General features: G+C 36.6%; 1 protein-coding gene across 2 annotated transcripts in view; it reads right to left on the reverse strand.

The window, feature by feature from the left end:
- MYO5B (myosin VB) overlaps positions 1–18,793 on the reverse strand; it is a 500,991-nt gene that overhangs the window by 89,291 nt on the left and 392,907 nt on the right. For both annotated transcript variants that reach the window (XM_074279362.1, XM_074279363.1), the window contains exons 18-21: positions 17,948–18,059; positions 10,120–10,331; positions 7,071–7,227; positions 4,514–4,753 (exon numbers count right to left, since the gene is read on the reverse strand). In XM_074279362.1, the coding sequence (XP_074135463.1) occupies positions 4,514–4,753; positions 7,071–7,227; positions 10,120–10,331; positions 17,948–18,059 (721 nt within the window). The remainder of the gene's footprint in view (positions 1–4,513; positions 4,754–7,070; positions 7,228–10,119; positions 10,332–17,947; positions 18,060–18,793) is intronic.

Consider the following 18,793-nt stretch of genomic DNA (forward strand, 5'->3'; position numbering starts at 1 on the left):
GCTTCTTGATCTGGATGTGTGATATTTCTTGGGCTGGGAGCAATTGATCAGAGATACTGAAACACTTACCACCACTGGCAAAAAAAAAAGCAGCTTCAAAAGCATTTTCTCAAAAACATTTCTCCAGCAGAAGGTACAGGTTGTCTCCCTCCAGTAAAATAAAAGTTCTCTGAGGGCAGAGATTTTTATTTTTGTCTCTGAATTGTAAGTGTCTAGTAAAGGGTCTGGAACATGCATTGTAGGCACTTATGAATAAATGCTTAAGTGACTGTTGTTCATAAAACATAAAGAAATGTCCTTTCTGTATGGTGTTATAGTTTAGTAGTCAGAATCTGGTTTAGAATTCAGGAGACTTTGATTCTAACCCCAAAGACATAAATACATACATAAAGCACAACCTTCTGTCATCTGTATATATTTGTTTGCTTGTTTTCCTTATTAGATAAATTAGATATATTTATATCTATATATATATATAGCACTGCCTTAAGATTTGAAAAATACTTATATACGTATAAAATGTATAATATAAACATACCTATATATGTATATGTGTGTGTGTGTATAATTTATTCTTCACCACAATCCTGTGAACTAGGGGCTATTATCCCCATTTTACACACGAGGAAACTAAGACTGGAAGAAGTTAAGTGATTTATCCAGGATCATATAACTATCTGAGAAAGAATTTGAACACAGGTTCTTCCTGATTCCAGATCCAGTGCTCTCTATACCACCTTTGTTGCTGTTGGTCAGTCATTTCGGCACAATATAATATGCCATTTGAGGTTTTCTTGGCAAAGATATTAGAGTGGTTTACTATTTCCTTTCTTCTCCAGCTCATTTTACAGATGAGGAAACTGAGACAGGCAGGGTTACTTTGCCTAGGATGATACAGCTAATAAAAGTGTCTGAGGCTGAATTTGAATTCAGTGTTCTTGATTCCATGCCTAGTGCCACTTAGCATCTAAATGTGTTTGGAACCTCCTCTCTTCCTTTATTATTGGCATTCATTCTTTCAATCAATCTGTTAACAAAATAACTATATATAAAACAATATGTTAAATGCTAGAGAATCAAAGGGGAAAAAATACAATCCCTGCCTTTAAAGGGAGAAGACTTCCCTAATGGGGAAGACAACACAAATCTAAAGCAATACATGTAAGGTATATATAGAGAAGATTAGATGGAAGGTAGGTGTTATATGTAGTCTCCAGGATCAAATACAAAGTCCTCTTCTTGGAATTCAAAGCCCTTCCTAACCTACTCCCTTACCTTTCTTCTTCACATCCCATCATACTGATCTCCTTGTTCATTAACAAGACACCTCAGGACATTTTATCTGGATTTCATTCCTGAAACACTTTTCTTCCTCCTCTGTATCTACTGGCTTCCCTGGCTGCTTTCAAGTCCTAGTCACAACTCTACCATCTACAGGAAGCATTTTCCACTTCCTCTGAATTCTAATGTCTTTCTTCTTCTAAACATTGTCTATCTATCCTGCATATTTTGCATGTTTATATTTATTTGCTTGTTTCCCTTATTAGATTATGAGGTCTAATTGTCTTTTGACTCTTTTTATAACCCAAGTACTTAGCACAGTGCCTGGCACATAATAGATACTTATTAAACATTTGCTAACTAGAAAGAAAAGGCACTATCATCTTAAACTGGTTCACAACCTCATATGGGATCCTGTAACTGAGGTCACAAAATGATGATTTATTATCAGTAAGTGTTTGATTTGCATAGCTATTTTATATATCTGCATACCTGGGATCACATAAAAGTCTCGGGTAAATAGGGAGTTGAAAGTAGAAAAAGTTTAAGAAGTTCTGATCTAAGGATACAGGAATGATTTACTGCATTCAGATATTTGCTCTTATCTTATTCTTTCTGCTAAAAAAAATGCTGCTTCTTCTTACTGCAAAGTGAGTTTTCCCTTGTGACTGAGATAGAGAAAGAAAAGTACTTCATTCAGTATCTAAAAAGTTGCCCCCTGCCTGCAAAATGGCTTTTCATCAAAACAGATTAACCTCTTTCTAGCGAAGACGTGGTTTAGCTACTACAGTCTTTCTGGTGTCAAATAGTGTTCATCACTTTCTTTGACAACCCAGTCATGCCATTATAAAAAGCCAACAAGCCCTCAGCTAAATGGTGACTTTGAAGGTTCAAATCTAAGGGCATCTGGGTTTCAGCAGCCTCCTCCTCAAAGTTCCAGAGGTATTCTATTTAGACATGTAGGGCCTTGACAGTTGGGCTTCTGGAGCCTCACAATGAGCCTATATTACAAACACTTAAGGAGAGAGGCTTGGGCAAGCAGATGCCTTATCACCAATCCCCTTCTCTGTTTTCAGCTGCTATCTTCGGACACGTGATGCTTTCCAGATGTGTGCCAGGCAGGAAGCTTGAAGCAAAACACTCTTAAAAAAATTAAAGCCTTTAAAAATAGGGTTTTTAAAAAGTGCCTCTCTCTGGTTTTTTTCAAGCATGTGGATTGAAAATGTCTAGTTTATTTTTAACCTCCCAAAGACAAGTTGAGAACCAGAAGGACATTAGCAGTGCAAACGAGGAAATGCATATGCAAGAGCTGGCATTAATTTAAGGGCCAGACCTGTAGAACATTCAGAGTCCATGGTTATGGTATATTGAAGCAATGGAGCCTCCTGTTCCCCCAAATGCACTTTGCTAGCAGGGTGAATAGCTAACACTTATATTCTCAGAGAGCTTTGCTGACCAACTTGTCACATATTGCTCTAGGACAACTTCACCTTGAAGATATGGATCTCTATTAAGGTAGGAGTCCCCGAGTTTGACTTGCAAATTTTTTCCTTTCCAGACTAGGGTCTCGCTTCCAATTTTTATACCCTTTTTCTCACTCTTTGGCTGTGCATCTGTGCCATGTTTTCATGATCCACACCCATACCATAGCTGCCTCCTTTCTTCACCATAACCTTAGCACTTTGCTGCCATATGGGCATCCATGAGATATTAGGACAGTGTGTCTGTGTATGAATTGCCTCAACTGGAAAACAGTAAGAAGTTAATTGTGATCCTCATGGATGTAGAGGGTCCTTACTTCCAATTCTCTAACCCGTAAGAGTTCTCTCTCTTTTGTTTATTCTTCTTTCCTCTCTCTTTGTCCTCCCTCCTTCCTCTGAATATAGTAGAATTCCTCAAAAGACCCTTCAGGAATACAATATTGTTGCTACCTTTCTTTTGAATTATCTGCTGCATGAATTAATTAGGCTTAAGTCTAACTCCTAACTTAAGCATATTTCCTTCAGAACGCTTGTGAGTGATTATCACACAAAAAAAGCCACACAAAACTTCATGTTCAGTGATGAAAAATACCTTCCCCAGTTTATATTTCCCCACTAGGCTACTTCAATTTCAATTTAATGTTTGCTATAAGCAATGTACTGAGTTAGATATGAATAGAACACCAAGCTTGAAATCAGGAAGACTCATATTTGTGAGTTCAAATGTGGGCTTATACATTTTACTGGCCCATCATACACCGGCAGTTCACTAACCCTTCTGCCCCAGTTTCCTTCTCTATAAAATGAGCTGGAGAGGGAAATGGCAAGCCACTCCAATATCTTTGCCAAGAAAATCGCAAACAAGCTCACAGACTCAGACATGATTGAAAAATAACCCAATAACAAGGGATTTCTTATTGATGTTGTAACCTGCATATATAACATGACCTCCAAGAAAGAAAGGGCTTTTCCTGGGTAATTGTAATTACATGGTGTGAAGAAGACTAGGGTTCAGGCTAGTATAGAGAAATAGTAAGCAAGCATATGAAGACACAGAGAGAGATTGCACTGTCTCTACAAGTAGATTGCAAGCTTTATGAGGGCAAGAACTGAGTTTATCCTTGTTTGAATTTATCTATAACAAGACTTTCCATGTAGAAAGAGATTCATTTAAATTTATTTGATTAATTGACTGACTGAGGTTATATAAGGCAAAGATTTTCAGGCAAATTGAGAGAAAACTTTAGATTCTTTAATTAATTTCTTATTGAAGTTACTCAGTGCCTTGAAGTTAATCTTTATTTATATTTTTCCATACCCTAGGACCCAGGGTCTGGCATATAGTTGTTCAATCAGGAAATAAACACTTATTGAGCACTTATTATGTTTCCAGGAATTGTTTTAAGAACTGGGGGGGGGGGTACAAAAATTAAGCCAAATAGCCTCTCTCCTCAACAAAGTGTGCTGGCATCTACAGCACAAGGGAGAAATCTATTAATCTTTCATTCGTTCTCATATAAGTTTCATTGAAGATCCAACATTTTTCTCTAGTGATCTCCTTCAATATATCCAGAGCTGGGGCAGTTAGGTGGCACAAGTCCTAGAGGCAGGAGGACCTGAGTTCAAATCTAGTCTCAGACACTTAGTAGCTGTGTAACCCTGAGCAAATCACTTAATCCCAAATGTCTCCTAAACAACCCCCCCAAAAAACCCCCCCAAAATCCAGAGCTTAAGTTTAGCTGATGACTGACCTGATCATCAATCTTCCTCTGCAGCTGGACCACTTTGTTCTCCATTCCCACATTCAATCGTTTCAGGTGCTCAGCAGAACGGGCTTCAATTTTAAGAGCCTTCAACTCTCGCTTGGCCTTCAAGCGCCTGAAGGCACACTGGATGACAATGGCTGCCCTCCGAAACTGCAAAAATCTCCTCCTGGCCATCCAACCCCGGGCATGTTTCTGGATCTTGGTGACCTTGTGTTCCAACAGGATCTGGTGACAGACAAACAAAACCTCAGATCTGATCCTGCCCCTGTCTCTCTTTAGCTTTCTGGGAATTCCAAGTCAAGACAAAAGGAAAAGCAATGGATGAAAAAAGGAGCAAATTTTAGAAGTTAAATTCAGGGCGTGGATTTTAGCCAAGTTGGAGAAGATCTGAGAAGTGGAAGAAATCTCCTTGCAAAAGTATACCTATTTTTAATTTCCTCTCTTTAGTTTTAAGAATTTATCTTTTAAACCCAACATGGATTTAACAGTATTGTTAAGAAAGCTAGGGGATGTCGCTATTTTCTTTCTTTCTTTCTTTCTTTCTTTTTTTTTTTTTTTAAGTCAAAAAACCACAAAGTGATTGCTTGATGTTCCTAAAAAAGCACTTAATCCAGTGCCCTCATTTATATATTTGTTAAGGATCGTGCCTGGATGGAAAGGGCAGGTCAATTCTCCAAAAGTCTCCACGGCTGTGGATTATGACACTTGACGGAGTTGCGGGGCAGCCTTTACTAACATAGATGTTCCTTGTGGACTGGGAATTAAATAAATTGGAGGCAGACGGAAGAGGAGAGAGGTCAGATAATGCAAAGGTCTCTCAATAGGGAGGTCAACAACAACTGCCTCTCAGTCTCCTTATATCATCCTCTTACATGAGGAGATGCATTCTGCAGATCTGGGTTGGATCTACAGCAATCACTGTCAGATGGCTCCCGTATTACAACATATATTAGAAAAACGAAGGCAATAAAAGTGAAAAATTATCCAAATGGTGGCTTGCTGGGAAGTTAGCTGTGAGGGAAGTTGTGAGTTAGCAAGAGAGAGAAGTAGGATCAATTTTTCCTGACTCCTAAATCATAGTCTTTCCACCACTATAATACCTCCACTCAGAGAGATAATCTCAAACCTTTCCTCTCATCCCATTTAAATAAAACAACATCACTTTGCCTACTGAGTATTTTGAATTCTTCTCAATGCCCATATAGCTTTTGCTATACATATACTCTCCCACTCTAGACAGTATACACCAGGGGTCCAACTTGCCCTCCAACTCATTTTTTAACTCTTTCTTTGAGGATAAACTCGGAGAAGATATCTATGAATATGTGTTTGATGGTCTGCTAGTTACCTTGACATCTACTGGAGGTGTCCATGATGACCCATCTACCAATATTTAGAACTCCCTTCTTTCCCTTGGAAGCTCCCATTTACCCCTCCTCCCTAGCTCATTCCCTCAAGATATATAGGATTGTGGGGGCAGCGAGATAGTGCAGTGAATAGAACACTGGCCCTATAGTCAGGAGAATCTGAGTTCAAAATACTGCCTCAGACATTTAACCCTTTTCTAGCTTTGTGGCTGTGTGGGCAAGTCACTTACCCCCAATTGCAGAGAGGAAAGACAGAAAGAAGAGAGAAAGAAAGAGTAAATTATTAAAAATAAATAAATTTACTACAATTAATAAGATAAAAATAATAATAAAAAGGAAGAAAGAGAGACTTGTTAACAATCCCCAGGACACTATGCTTAGAAAATTCTCTTCATGGCCTGGCATCACAGACACAGGATCTTTTAGGTTGCTTGTGGTGGGGTAAGGGGAGAGAAAGGTTCATTCAGCATTGCCCTATCCCAATTTTTACTGCATTTAACAAACATTTTGGTTTTCTCTGTCATTTCCTCCATAATTTCACATGATCACCTAGATGGTGCAGTGGATAGAATTCTGGGTTTAAAGACCTGAAAACTTGAGTTTAAATCTAGCCTCAGACATTTACAAGCTGTGTATTCCTGGGGCAAGCCATTTAAATTGTCTGCCTCACTTTCCTCAACTGTAAAAAAGGAATAATAACATCGTCTACCACCTAAGGTTGTTGTGAAGATTATATGAGATAATGATTGTAAAGCACTTAACTAAATGCCTTATTTTTTCATTGTTGTTGTTGTTCTGTCATTTTTCACTCATGTCTGATTTTTTGTGGCCATTTTTGGGTTCTTCTTGGCAAAGATACTGGAACAGTTTGCTATTTCCTTCTCCAGCTTATTTTACAGATGAGGAAACTAAGGCAAACAGGGTCACTCAGCTAGTAAATGTCTGAAACTGGATTTGAACTCAGGAAGATTAGACTTCCTGATTCCAAGTCCAGTGCTCTATCCATTGGGCTACTTAGTTGCTGCCCAGTATATAATAGGATCTTTAGAGTTAAACTCCACCACAGAAATGAATGTAATTATTTTGTGTTCCCCTCTCAAGTTTCTTCCATTCTTTGGCAGGTTGGGGGGAAAGGAATAAAAGAAGAGGGAAGAGGTAGGAGGTCTATTGCATACCTGCCGGTAGGCTCTCCGTACAAACATGCCTCGGGTAAAGGCCTGGATAGTGACAGTAGCCCTATAGATCCTTTTATAGGCTTGACGGACCATCTGCATCCGATACTGTTTCTGGATGACAATGGCTGCCTTGGTTTTCCGTAGGTGCTCAGCCAACCTATAGAGTCAAGATGAATGGGCAAGTCAGAGAGATCCCCCCTCACTTGAGTACCCTAAGATACAGTGAATGAGGAACTCCCTTCTTTCTTAGAAAGCTTAACCAAACTCACTGTCATTGACCATAGCAAGGTTCTTAATGCTCTCTTTAATTCTGTATAACATCATTAGTTACTTTAGTTGTATCAATCAACCAAAAAGCATGAAAGAAAAAAAAAACCCATCAAGTTTCTGCTCTCGAGAAGGCTACATTCCACTAGTATGTACAAATATAAATATGTAAAGAATATAAGACAAAACAAATTCAAGGTAATTATGGAAAGGGGGAGGCAAGAAGAAGCATTAGAAATTGGAGTGATTAGGATACGTCACATAAGGATCAGGTCAGATTCAGTTCTTTGAATTGAGCTTTATATATTTATCCCTTATACTTTCTCTCACAATTTTGCCTTTTTATAGCATTTTTTTGTGATTAGTAAATATTTCAGACTCATCACAACTTTTTTTTTTTAATATAGGCACATGTTGTTCCTGAGTGAGACTGAGTTCCCTGAGTTCTGTGCTTCTATACCATCCATGGTGCCCAACTTTGTGAATGCTCAACAAATCCTCAGAACCACAGAATCAGAATTTCCAGGCTGGGAAGGATCTTGGAGACCCTAACCTTGAGAAAAGTGAAGTGATTTCCCAAGATCAGCTCAGGTTTCCTAGTAACACTCTAGTGCCTACTTCACCAAGTTAATTCCTATGTTTCTACTATAGGCATTCTTCAGATATTTGCAGTTTTGTCAGCAGTTAAGAGTATCAGCTAACCAATGGTTGTTGTCGAGTTGTTTTACTCATGTCCAACTCTTTTTTGACTCCATTTGGGGTTTTCTTGGCAAAATTACTAGAATAGCTTGTCATTTCCTTCTCCAGTTCATTCTTAGATGAGTAAACTGAAGCAAACAAGGTTAATCAACTTTCCAAGAATCAGCCAGTAAGAGTCTGAGACCAATTTTGAACTCACAAGGATGAGTCTTCCTGACTCTAGGTCTAGTTCTCTATCCATTACATCATCTAGTTGCCCAATCAAAAGCAAAGCCATATCCAGGTAGTATGGGGCACTAGAAAGATCAATGGACTTGGAGTTAATAAACACAGATTCAAATCCCCACTTTGAACACTTACTATCTGTAGGACCATTGGTAATACATTTGATCTCAATTTTCTTGTCTATAAAACAGGGATAAATCATATTTGCATTATCTATTTACCCTCAAACACTACAAGAATGTAATATTTCCTTTCAAATTCCTTCTGCACCCAGCTTCATAGTGCTCAGGACAGTTCCATGCACACATAGTAGGTGCCCAGTCTCCTTTGACTACTTGGCAGAGAATATTGGTAAATTTCTAAGGGTTTATCCTAAATAAGATAGCTTTAGTTTCTCAAATCAAAGAGATAATACTATCCCTCATATGTTTTGAAAAATAATAAGCTTTAATAAAGGAAAAAATATATGATTTACCTATATAATATAAAAGACACTGACAAGGAATCAAGAAATATGAGATTAAGTACTGGCTCTGCTATTATCTAGCTGTACAACACCATAATGTCCTTTTACCTCCCTGGGCTTCAGACTTTTCATCTGTAAAATGAAGTGATTAGACCTGGTAACTTTCAAGGTAGCGTCTAACATCATAGGATTAGACAAAGCTTGGAATATGTAATATATATATATATACATGTGTGTGTGTGTATGCACATACACATATAGTTTTAATTGTGTGTGTGTAGATATATATATATATATATATATACATATTATACATACACATATATAGTTTTAAATTATGGGTGGGAGAGCTGTCAGTGATATAAAGCTTAGGACTGTTTCTTTTCTTCACATTAAAATATTTAAAAAAACAACATATGACTTTATTAAGGTAAAAGGCTGATATACAGTACTTTAAAGTTTGACTAGAACATAAAGTATGTGAAGGGAAATACTGTAAACAGTAATAAGCTTAGAGAGGGAAACTGGAGTTGGTCAAATGTCTTTTATCTTAGAGTTAAGATGGAGTCCATGGAGCTTTTTGGAAGGAATACAGTCAGGCTATGGTGTAGCAATATTACCTTTGTTATTTATATCAAGGACAGATTGGAGAGAGACCACTGAAACCTGAAATTCAGGCAGCTACTGCAATAGTCCAGATGAGAATTAATAAGTCACGAGCTAGGCTAGTGACCACAGGAATTAAGAAAAGGAATGTTTCTCTTAAGTCTATGATTCTCTGAACCTATACATGCTCAGAGCAGTAGTGACAACCAAATATCTCTGTTTATAGAACTTTTTATAAATACAAACACCATACTTATATTTTCAGTTAATTCTCATGTCATCCCTATGAGATGAGAAGTACAAATAATAAATAAATAAAGAAATTAAGGCTATTTCACCTGTATAATGATAGATTCCAGCATCTAAGTATTAGGTCAGCTGTTAATTCTATACTGGGTGGTCAGAAAAATTCATGGGAAGAAGTGGTACAAATTATTCTGTAAAAGCTCATAGTTAGAGTATAAGAGGAATTATTTAAGTTAAGGGGTATCACATCAGGTGGGTGCAAAGATAATAAGAGACCTACCTATCTGATCAGAATAAGGATTTGGATTGGAAAGAAGAGGAACATAAAGCTGGGTAAGCAAAGTAGAGCCAGATTATAAAAAGCCCTGTAAGTTGGGCAAAAAAAAAAAAAAAAATTGGACTTGGCATAAACTACTATAGGATCAAAAACAAGAAGAAAGATATGTCGTGGATTGCTTTAGCAATACTGTCCAGGAGGTACCACAAGGAGTTTTGGTATGTGTGTGAGAGGGAGAGAAGATGGAAGGGAATATCACTTACCTGCGTGCAAGGTAACCCCGAGTGTGCCTCTGCAGAGTTAAGGTAGCCCCTCGCAACCTGCGATATTTCACTTTCTGTAGCCAGCCTCTCACAGTCTTTTGGATCATGATGGTGGCTGCCCGAACTTTGTCCGCCCGTAGTTTTTCCAGGTATGCTACCTGGCCTGCCCGGAAAAAGATTTTGGTGCGGCCAAACTGGAATGCATCAGGGTCCTTTGAGAAGCAGTTAAGAAAGTGGTAAATAATCAGTAAGGCTGTAAATCAACATTCACAGAGCATCTAGAACAAGGTTTCTTAAACAAGAATCTACAGACCCTCAAGAGGTCTCATATAAATTTCAGGGGATCTATGAACTTTTAAAATATCAAAAAAAAAATAAAATTTTGATCACTGTATTTCAATTTAATTGGTTTCCTTTGTAATCCTATGTATTTCATTTTAGACATATAAGAAAGGGGCTGTAGGCCTTCTAGCTAAAGGGGTCCATGAAATGAATAAAAAAAGTTAAAAACTTCTAACATACAGGCTTTTATTTAATTTTCTACTCAGAACCCCTTTCTCAAATTGTATTTTATTTTTAATAGGCTTATTACTTCTTTATTTTTAATATTCATTTAATTTTTTTTTGGAGTTCTAAATTTTTTCCCTCCCTCTAATACTTTCCCTACCTCCTGAAAAGATAAACATTATATCAACTATATATGTGGGAGTATGCAAAACATTTCCCCATATAATCAATGTTGCAAAAAAAAAAATAAGCAAGAAAAACAAAGTGAAAAAAAATCAATTCAATCTGCACTCAGAATTCATCAGTTCTCCCTCTAGAAATGGATCGTATTTTTCACCATAAGTCCTTCAGAATTATCTTGATCAGAATAGTTAACTCTTTCACAGTTAATCATTCTTACAATATTACTCTTTATATATATATATACTATATATAAAATATTCTCCTGGTTCAGCTCACTTCACTTTGCATAGGTTCATATTAATGTCAACAAGGTCTTTGAAAGCTTTCTGCTTGTGAATTCTTACAGCACATTATTATCACAAATTGTTCATCCATTCCTCAGTGACAGACATTCCCTCAGTTTCCATGTCTTTGCCATCACAAAAAGAGCTGCTATAAATATTTTTTGTGCATATAATGTTTTTTCCCTTTTCTCTGATCTCATTGGGAATCAGACCTAGTAGAGGTATTATGGGACAAAGAATGTTCAGTTTAATCTTTTCATATATTTTATAAATCCCTTATCTTTCTATTCATATTCAAAACTCTGCACAAATATTCTGAAATGATGGATAATGCAGAAGTAATTTTCATTTGACTTTGGAATGGATGATAAAGAATTTTTTTTTGTCTACTTTCCTAATTATATTTTTATTTAAGCTCATTCCAGTTAATGGTGAAGGAGAGGCTGCCCAAAAGAATGTTCAGAGGCAAGAGAGGAGTATAATGCTGTGATTAACCATTGGCTGAAAGTAATTCACAGATTGGATAGCATAAAGATAATTATGATTTAATTATAAACAACATTTTTCTATGTTCAGTTTCCTAGGATATGAGAAGAGTTTAGGGGTCTAGGACAAAATTCACCTTCATATATTGAACAGTAGACGTTGGCCCTTCCCCCCCAAAAAAGGTCATAGAGTCATTTTAAGTCATCATTTTCTGTATCAAATCTAAAATGTTTGTAGGAAAACAGAGCTTTCAGCAGACTAAGGCAATATAACATAATGGGAAAAAGCACTAGTTTGGAGTCAGAAATTTGGGTTTAAATCCTACCACTAAGTATTTTTGTGACTTTAGAATAAATTGTTTGATCTCTCTGGGTCTCGGTTTCTTCCTTTATAAAATGGAAAAGTAGAACTAGATGACTTTTAAAGTTCATTCAAGATATTGCTATCGTTTGTTTGCTTGTTTTTTTTCTCATTTTTTTCCCACTTTAAGTCTGATTTTTCTTGCATAGCATGACAAATGTGGAAATATGTTATGTAGAATTGCACATTTCATCTATTTTGGATTACTTGCTATCTAGGAGAAGAGGGAAAGAGAAAAATTTGGAATACAAGATTTTGTAAGGGTAAATGTTGAAAATTATCTTTGCATATATTTCAAAAAAATAAAAAAGCTTTTATTTAAAAAAAAGTTCATTCAAGGTCCAAAACCTATAATCTTATGATCTTTAAATTTCTGCAGCCCAGTTCTTCTGAAGCAACCAAGTCATTCCTCTGGCAGATAGTATCTGTTTTCATGCTCAATGTGAAAAATGCTATATTGTGTTGTGTAGACCCTTTGTTAATGCTTTGCTAACCATGTCCAGTCAATATATTTAGAGATGATTATGTGGGCTCCATTAGGGGATGAGTTTCTTGCTCCTTATTTATTTATTATGTTTTTGATTTTTAAATTAATTTTTGTAGGCAAATGCCCTGAGTCGAGCACAGAGTGATCTCTTAATAAATATTTGAGATCAGCAGCTTAACGAGGTCTAGAGCGCTCAGGCTTTCATTTTGTTGCTCCTACTTGGGGAAGCTTCCTTCTCAGTGGGAGGGTCTCGGCATTGTTCTCAGCCAGCCCTGGGAGTCAGGAATTGATAGTGGCAAATAAGGCCAAAATAGCTGAGAAAAGGACTGACTGAAATCTTTAACTATTGGACTCTTGGGCTTGGAGATGATCCTCAGACTTGAAGAGTCAGAACTGTCAGGGGCAGTTAGTTGGTGTAGTAGATAGAGCACCAGCCTTGAAAGTAGGAGGACTTGAGTTCAAATTTGACCTCAGACATTTACACTTCCTGACTGTGTGACCCTGGTCAAGCCATTAACCCCAATTGCCTCAGCAAAAAAACAAAAAAAAAGTCAGAACTGTCATGGTCTTTACACTAAAGGAAGGAATTTTTAAAGAGGGGCAAGGTTGTTTGTCAACCCATATTTGACTGTATTAGCTGTAATTGTATCACAGAAGCCAGCACTGTGCCTTGTAATGGATGGAATTTTTTTTGTTCTTGTTTTGTTTTAATTCTGATTTTTAAAACCCAAAGAAGGGAATAATTGGTGGAATATAGAATTCTGCACATTGTGTGAGTCACTTCACTGCTCTGAAACTCAATTTTCTGTTGAGTAAATTGATGGCATCATACGAAATAACATTGAGTGATAGCAGCAGCAGCAAGAAAAACAACAATAAACATAATAATAGCTAGCATTTAAATGCTGCATACTATATGCCAGTCACTATGCTAAATATTTTATAGTTATTACCTCCTTTGATCCTTATCTTTAGATGAAGAGCTAATATTTATATAGTACCTAACTATATGCCAGACATTGTACTAAATACTTTACAATAATACTAAATACTTTACAATAATTATCTCATTTGATCCCTAGGAAATCAAACAATCTGAGAAATAGGTACCAGTATTATTCCCATTTTACAAATGAGAAAACTTGAAGCAAAGAGTGGTTAAGTGACCTCTTCAGGGTCATACAGCTGGTAATTGTCTGGTTCTGTTTTTGAATTCAGGTCTTTCTGAACTCCATCTACTGCATCATCACTTAGCTAACCTAGTAATTATAACTGTCTTGATAGAGAATTTGTGTTATAAAATAATTTTTTATATACTATCATATTAAACTTCACAATAACTCTTATGAATTTAGATGCTATTCTTATCTTCATTTAACAGATGAGAAAACTGAAGACCTGCCCAGAATAGTACCATTAATAAGTTTCTGAGGCTGGATTAGGACTCAGATTTTTCTGATTCCGAGGCCAGCATTCTGTCCACTGAGATCATACGATCACTCATTCAGAGTTGGAAGGGATATTGAGATCTTTCAGGAGACTGAAGCCTAACAAGGCCAAATGATATAGTCAGAGTAATAAAATATCAAAGGTAACATTTGAATATAGGTTCTCTGATTCCAGACATAGTTCTTGTTCCAACTTAACACATTCTCCTTGTAAAACTTTTCAAACAAAGTCTTTAGAAAAATCCGGTGGTAACAACCTATCAATTCAAGAACTCTAGGAGAACAGAGAAGCCCTCTAGACCTCTAGATTCCTCCAAGGTTTCCAGTCATCTGCTTCTTATTCCTGTCCACTTGTCCTGAAGAAGGACTCAATATAATGCACATTTAGACACAAAAGTGAGAAAGGACATGTATAATCTCCTTTAGGAAATGTGCTTTAGATCGTCATCTTCTCAGCAGTTCAGTGATCCAAGGCAATCCCAATAAACTTTGGATGGAAAACGCCACTTGCTTCCAGAGAGAGAACAATGAAGACTAAATATAATTCAATATATGATATGTTCACTTTTTTCCCCTTCTTCTGTTTTTTTTTTCTCTCATGTTTTTTTTCCTTTTGTTCTGATTTTTCTCTCCCAACATAATTCATAAGGAAATGTAAAAAATATGAATGTACATGAGGGAACATTAAAGATTTTTTTTGTTTCAATCCATCAGGAATCTCAAATCCATAGAATTACTCATAATTTCATAGAACTTTAGAGGTGATAAAATCTGTCCATCTTTTTTTGCTTGGTAGTCAAAAATCTTTTGGGTAGCTAGGTTTACTGATGCCCAAGGTCACACAAAAAGGATTTCTCGGGTGAAATCTGAATCAGGGCATTCTTTCTTCAAGTCTAGTGCCCTAACTATGCTTCCTCTCCTACAAATTTTCAGTTCTACTATGGTATCTAGTACATAGAAGATGTTCATTCATTTCCCTACAAATATTTAATGAACAAAAACTCAAGCTAGAAGGAAAATCCAAAAAAGAAAAAAAGGCAGAGGAGGTAAATTCTAACTATTTTGGACATCTTCCAAGTACCATCTCCTCATTCTCCCCAGCCTTCCCCTCCTCCACCAAAATCCCTTATTTGGGCAAATGTGGTTTATAAACATTCACTGTTTTCCACCATCAATCATGAAGGAGACAATAAATAAAAAGGTTCCTTTCATCTCCTGGGTTGCTTCATAATGTATATGGCCATTAAGAGTCTGCCACTCAGCCAACCTATTATGTTTATTGCCATTTCTCTACTAATCATTTCATGATGTAATGTGCTGAAATGCTTAGGTTGGGATGGAGACAAGGAGCTGGCAGGGGCCTGGTATGATAGAGGGTTCTGCTGAGGCAAGCAGTAGAGCTGGTCATGGAAGGATAAAGGAGAAAAGCAACATGAAAGATGACATAATTCAAATTCTGAAGTGAACTTTCTAAGGCCCAAACATTAGCCTCCTACTGAGAAAGAATGAGCTATGGAATACAATGGGCACACAGTGACTTTTTTCTCCCTGACTAAAATAACAACTCTCAAATCATGTCATGTTGTACTTATTCTAATTGCTTCATCTCAAACAATTTCATTCACTCATTCATAAAGTACCTAGTCTGTTCCAGAGACTATGTTAGGTTCTTAGGTGATAAGAGAATTCATTTAAAATGTTCATTAAGTAGCTCATAATTTAGTAGTGGTGATAAGACAAATACATAGTCGTTTAAGCACCATCTTATTAGTACAAACAGTCCAATATGAATATAGAAATGAGAATAGATGAACACTTCTGCATAGGTGATTAGAAAAGGTGGTAGAGAAATTAACATTTGAGATGGGTTCTGATGGGTGGCTCAGATTTTCAAAGGTGAAACTCATCCAGATTAGTGAGGACTGTTTTGGAGTGGATAGAGTGTTGGTAGTAAGTATTGAATTAATATTTTGGTCTGAACCTGTGATCATCTTGGCCTGGGGAACTCCTAGTGAGAAGTCTCCTTTCTCCAACGCAGAATGGCATTTATTCTATAATGTATAGTCTAAGAGCCCACAGATAGGACTCTGAGGAGTTAAGTGATTTTCATGGTCACAAGGCCGGTATATGACGGAGAAATGACTTAGATTCAGATCTCCCTGACTCCAAGGCCAGCTCTTTCTCTGCTGTGTCATATATCCTCTCAAATAAGCTAAAAGGAATAAAAAAGCAACTTTGTCATGGGATTAATCCATATATGGTCCAATCTCCTAAACCTATATCTACAGTTTTAGATAATAATAAATTAATAATAATGATAAACTTGAAGCTCTATAAATCTCACTATCAAAGAAAAATTCCATTCTACTCAATGTACCATCAGACTTGATGTATTGGCATTCTTGGAGAATCCTGCATTCCACATGAATGACATTTCTACACAACTGAAGCATAACTCTTTAAACATCAACAATTTTTCTTTTGGTTTTAGTGATTTTGGATCAAAAATGTTTTTTTTTTTTTTTAAATACAATCTCTTCCTCTATCTTCTTATAAAGGATCTGCTGAAGAGAGTTTAACAATCTCCTTTTCATCTTCTCTGTCTCCTTAGAAATTAGCACGGTGCTTGGCATAATGCATGTTCATTCCCTTCCACTCTTTCTTGCTCTTTTCTTCTCTTCCTTCATCCCTTCTGTGCTTTGCTTTTGTCTCTCTTCCTCCATTAAAATAGAAGCTGAAGGTAGGAATCATGTTTTCCCCCTTCCTTTGTATCCACTGCTTGGAATGTAATAAAAACTTAATAAATGCTTATTAATTGATTCTTCTAATGAATCAAGACAATCACAGGAAAATCAATTATGATATTATGTTGTGGTAAAGGCACACCCACAAGGGCACTTTAAAAGCTGTTTGTTCTTATATCTAATGGCTCTGACACTAAAAACTTGAATAGTTTTTTCTTCAAACTTCCAGAACTTCTGTCTCCTCCTTCTACTGTTAGCTGTCATTTCTGGTCAGCACAATTTGTCCTTACTGCTTTTAATCTATTGCCTATGTTACCTACATGATTGAATGAGTAGGAGTCCAAGAATGGATCTTAATAGAGTAAAATTTGTTTCACCATAAGTCCTATCTTCTTCATTCAGTGCCCTTTCCCACTCATTTTCCATACATTCCATATAGCTTTGATGGTTGGAAGTCTTATTTACAGATAAATGATGTATGACTACACTGTCCACCCCAAAGTAGGAAAGGGAATTAATTCATCAAAGAAATAGTTTTGTTTTTTTAAACTGTGTTACAAATCAAAGCAAAAAGGGACCATTTGGTTAATCTTCAGTAGGACAAAAAAATATAATTAAGCACTATACCCCAAGATCAGAGCATCTAACTGAGATTTTACTGCATCACCTATAGAGTGCTCTCTAGAGGGAGATGTTCCCTATGGTTCTGCCCATGCCTATCTTCTCTTTCCTCAGTGATCTCATCACCTCTTCTGGGGTTCAGTTACCAAGTCAATAAGCCTTTATTAATCATCTGTTCTCTGAGAGTTTCTAAATCCCAACCATTCCACTCTCTAATTTGTGAGGTTTCAGTACCTCCCTATTGCTCTAGAAAAAATACATATTCTTTAAATTGGTCCATAAGATTCTTCACAATGTGGATCCAGCCTATTTCTTTATACTTGCTTCACATTAAAACCCTTAACATACTGTATGTTCCAATAAAACTGATCTATTTTCTGTTCTATGAACTTTACATTTTTGCTCCTCCTTCTGTACCTTTTGCACAGGTTGATCCCCATGCCTGGAATATACTTTATCCTTTATTCCTTCAATCCCTAGTTTCATTCAAGCTCATGTGTCATCTTCTGTAAGAAGACTTTTCTCATTTCCCCCATTGTTAGTATTCTCTTCTTTTTACATGTCATCCTCCCAATGATTGTCCTACACCATCTCCTATCACTTATAGGCTCCTTGAAAACTCTTTTCTTTTGTTTTATATCATCAAGTATAATGTTTTAATAAATGCTTCTTAGATTGTGCTCAAGCACAATGTGTTCCTAAGCTCACCTTGATAAGGCTCTCCAGGACATTTTTACAGATGACTTTTTTGTCAGTGTTGGAGAGCTCTCTCTTTTTAATGAGTACTCTGTATCTGTTGAAGAAGTCATGATAGGTCCACCTAGAGAAAAAGCAAAATCAGTATTAGTCAAGGTATCTGTCGAACTCTTGTTTGATTGCTGGGAACCTTTAAAGCTCAAATTTCTATTTCACAAAACTCACCCCCCCCCCAAAAAAAAAATCTCAACTCTGTGAGATAGGTAATATAAATGTTATCGTTCCCATTTAAAAGATAGGAAAACAGAGGCTCCTAGAAGTCAAATGAATTTGTGTAAGGATGTATAAATGTCAAGGTCAAATGCAAACCCAGGACTTCTCATTTTAAGAGCAGTGCTCTTTTCATTAAATTATACTGAACTTGAAAAACTTAAAAGGGCCTTCCAAAACACCAGGGACAATTGCTTCTAAAAGTTCTAAGCCAATCATTTGACCCATTACTTTGGAACTGTGTGTGACTTAAAAGTCCCTCAATTTTCTTCTTGTGGGACCAACAATGACATAAGTGGCATTCTTCTCTCTAAATGTGACTTTTAGTCTTCTTACAACCACCCTCACAACTAGTCTTTTTCAATGACCTGGGTGACTTAACTTCACTTGAACTCTAAAATCAACTTCCTCTCAAATGGTGGAACTTTTCCTGCTGATCCATCAATTACAGTTCTCTATTTGGGTCTCGTGTGCTATACTTGGCTGGTCTCCAGGTTTTCATTGCCCAGCTCTATGATCTGCAGGTAAACCCCTTATGTTCTGGGTTTTCCTCTGTATAAAGGCTGTAGATGCCCTCTAGGTGACCAC

Source organism: Sminthopsis crassicaudata, chromosome 1, assembly GCF_048593235.1.
Source record: "Sminthopsis crassicaudata isolate SCR6 chromosome 1, ASM4859323v1, whole genome shotgun sequence".
NCBI lineage: Eukaryota > Metazoa > Chordata > Mammalia > Dasyuromorphia > Dasyuridae > Sminthopsis > Sminthopsis crassicaudata.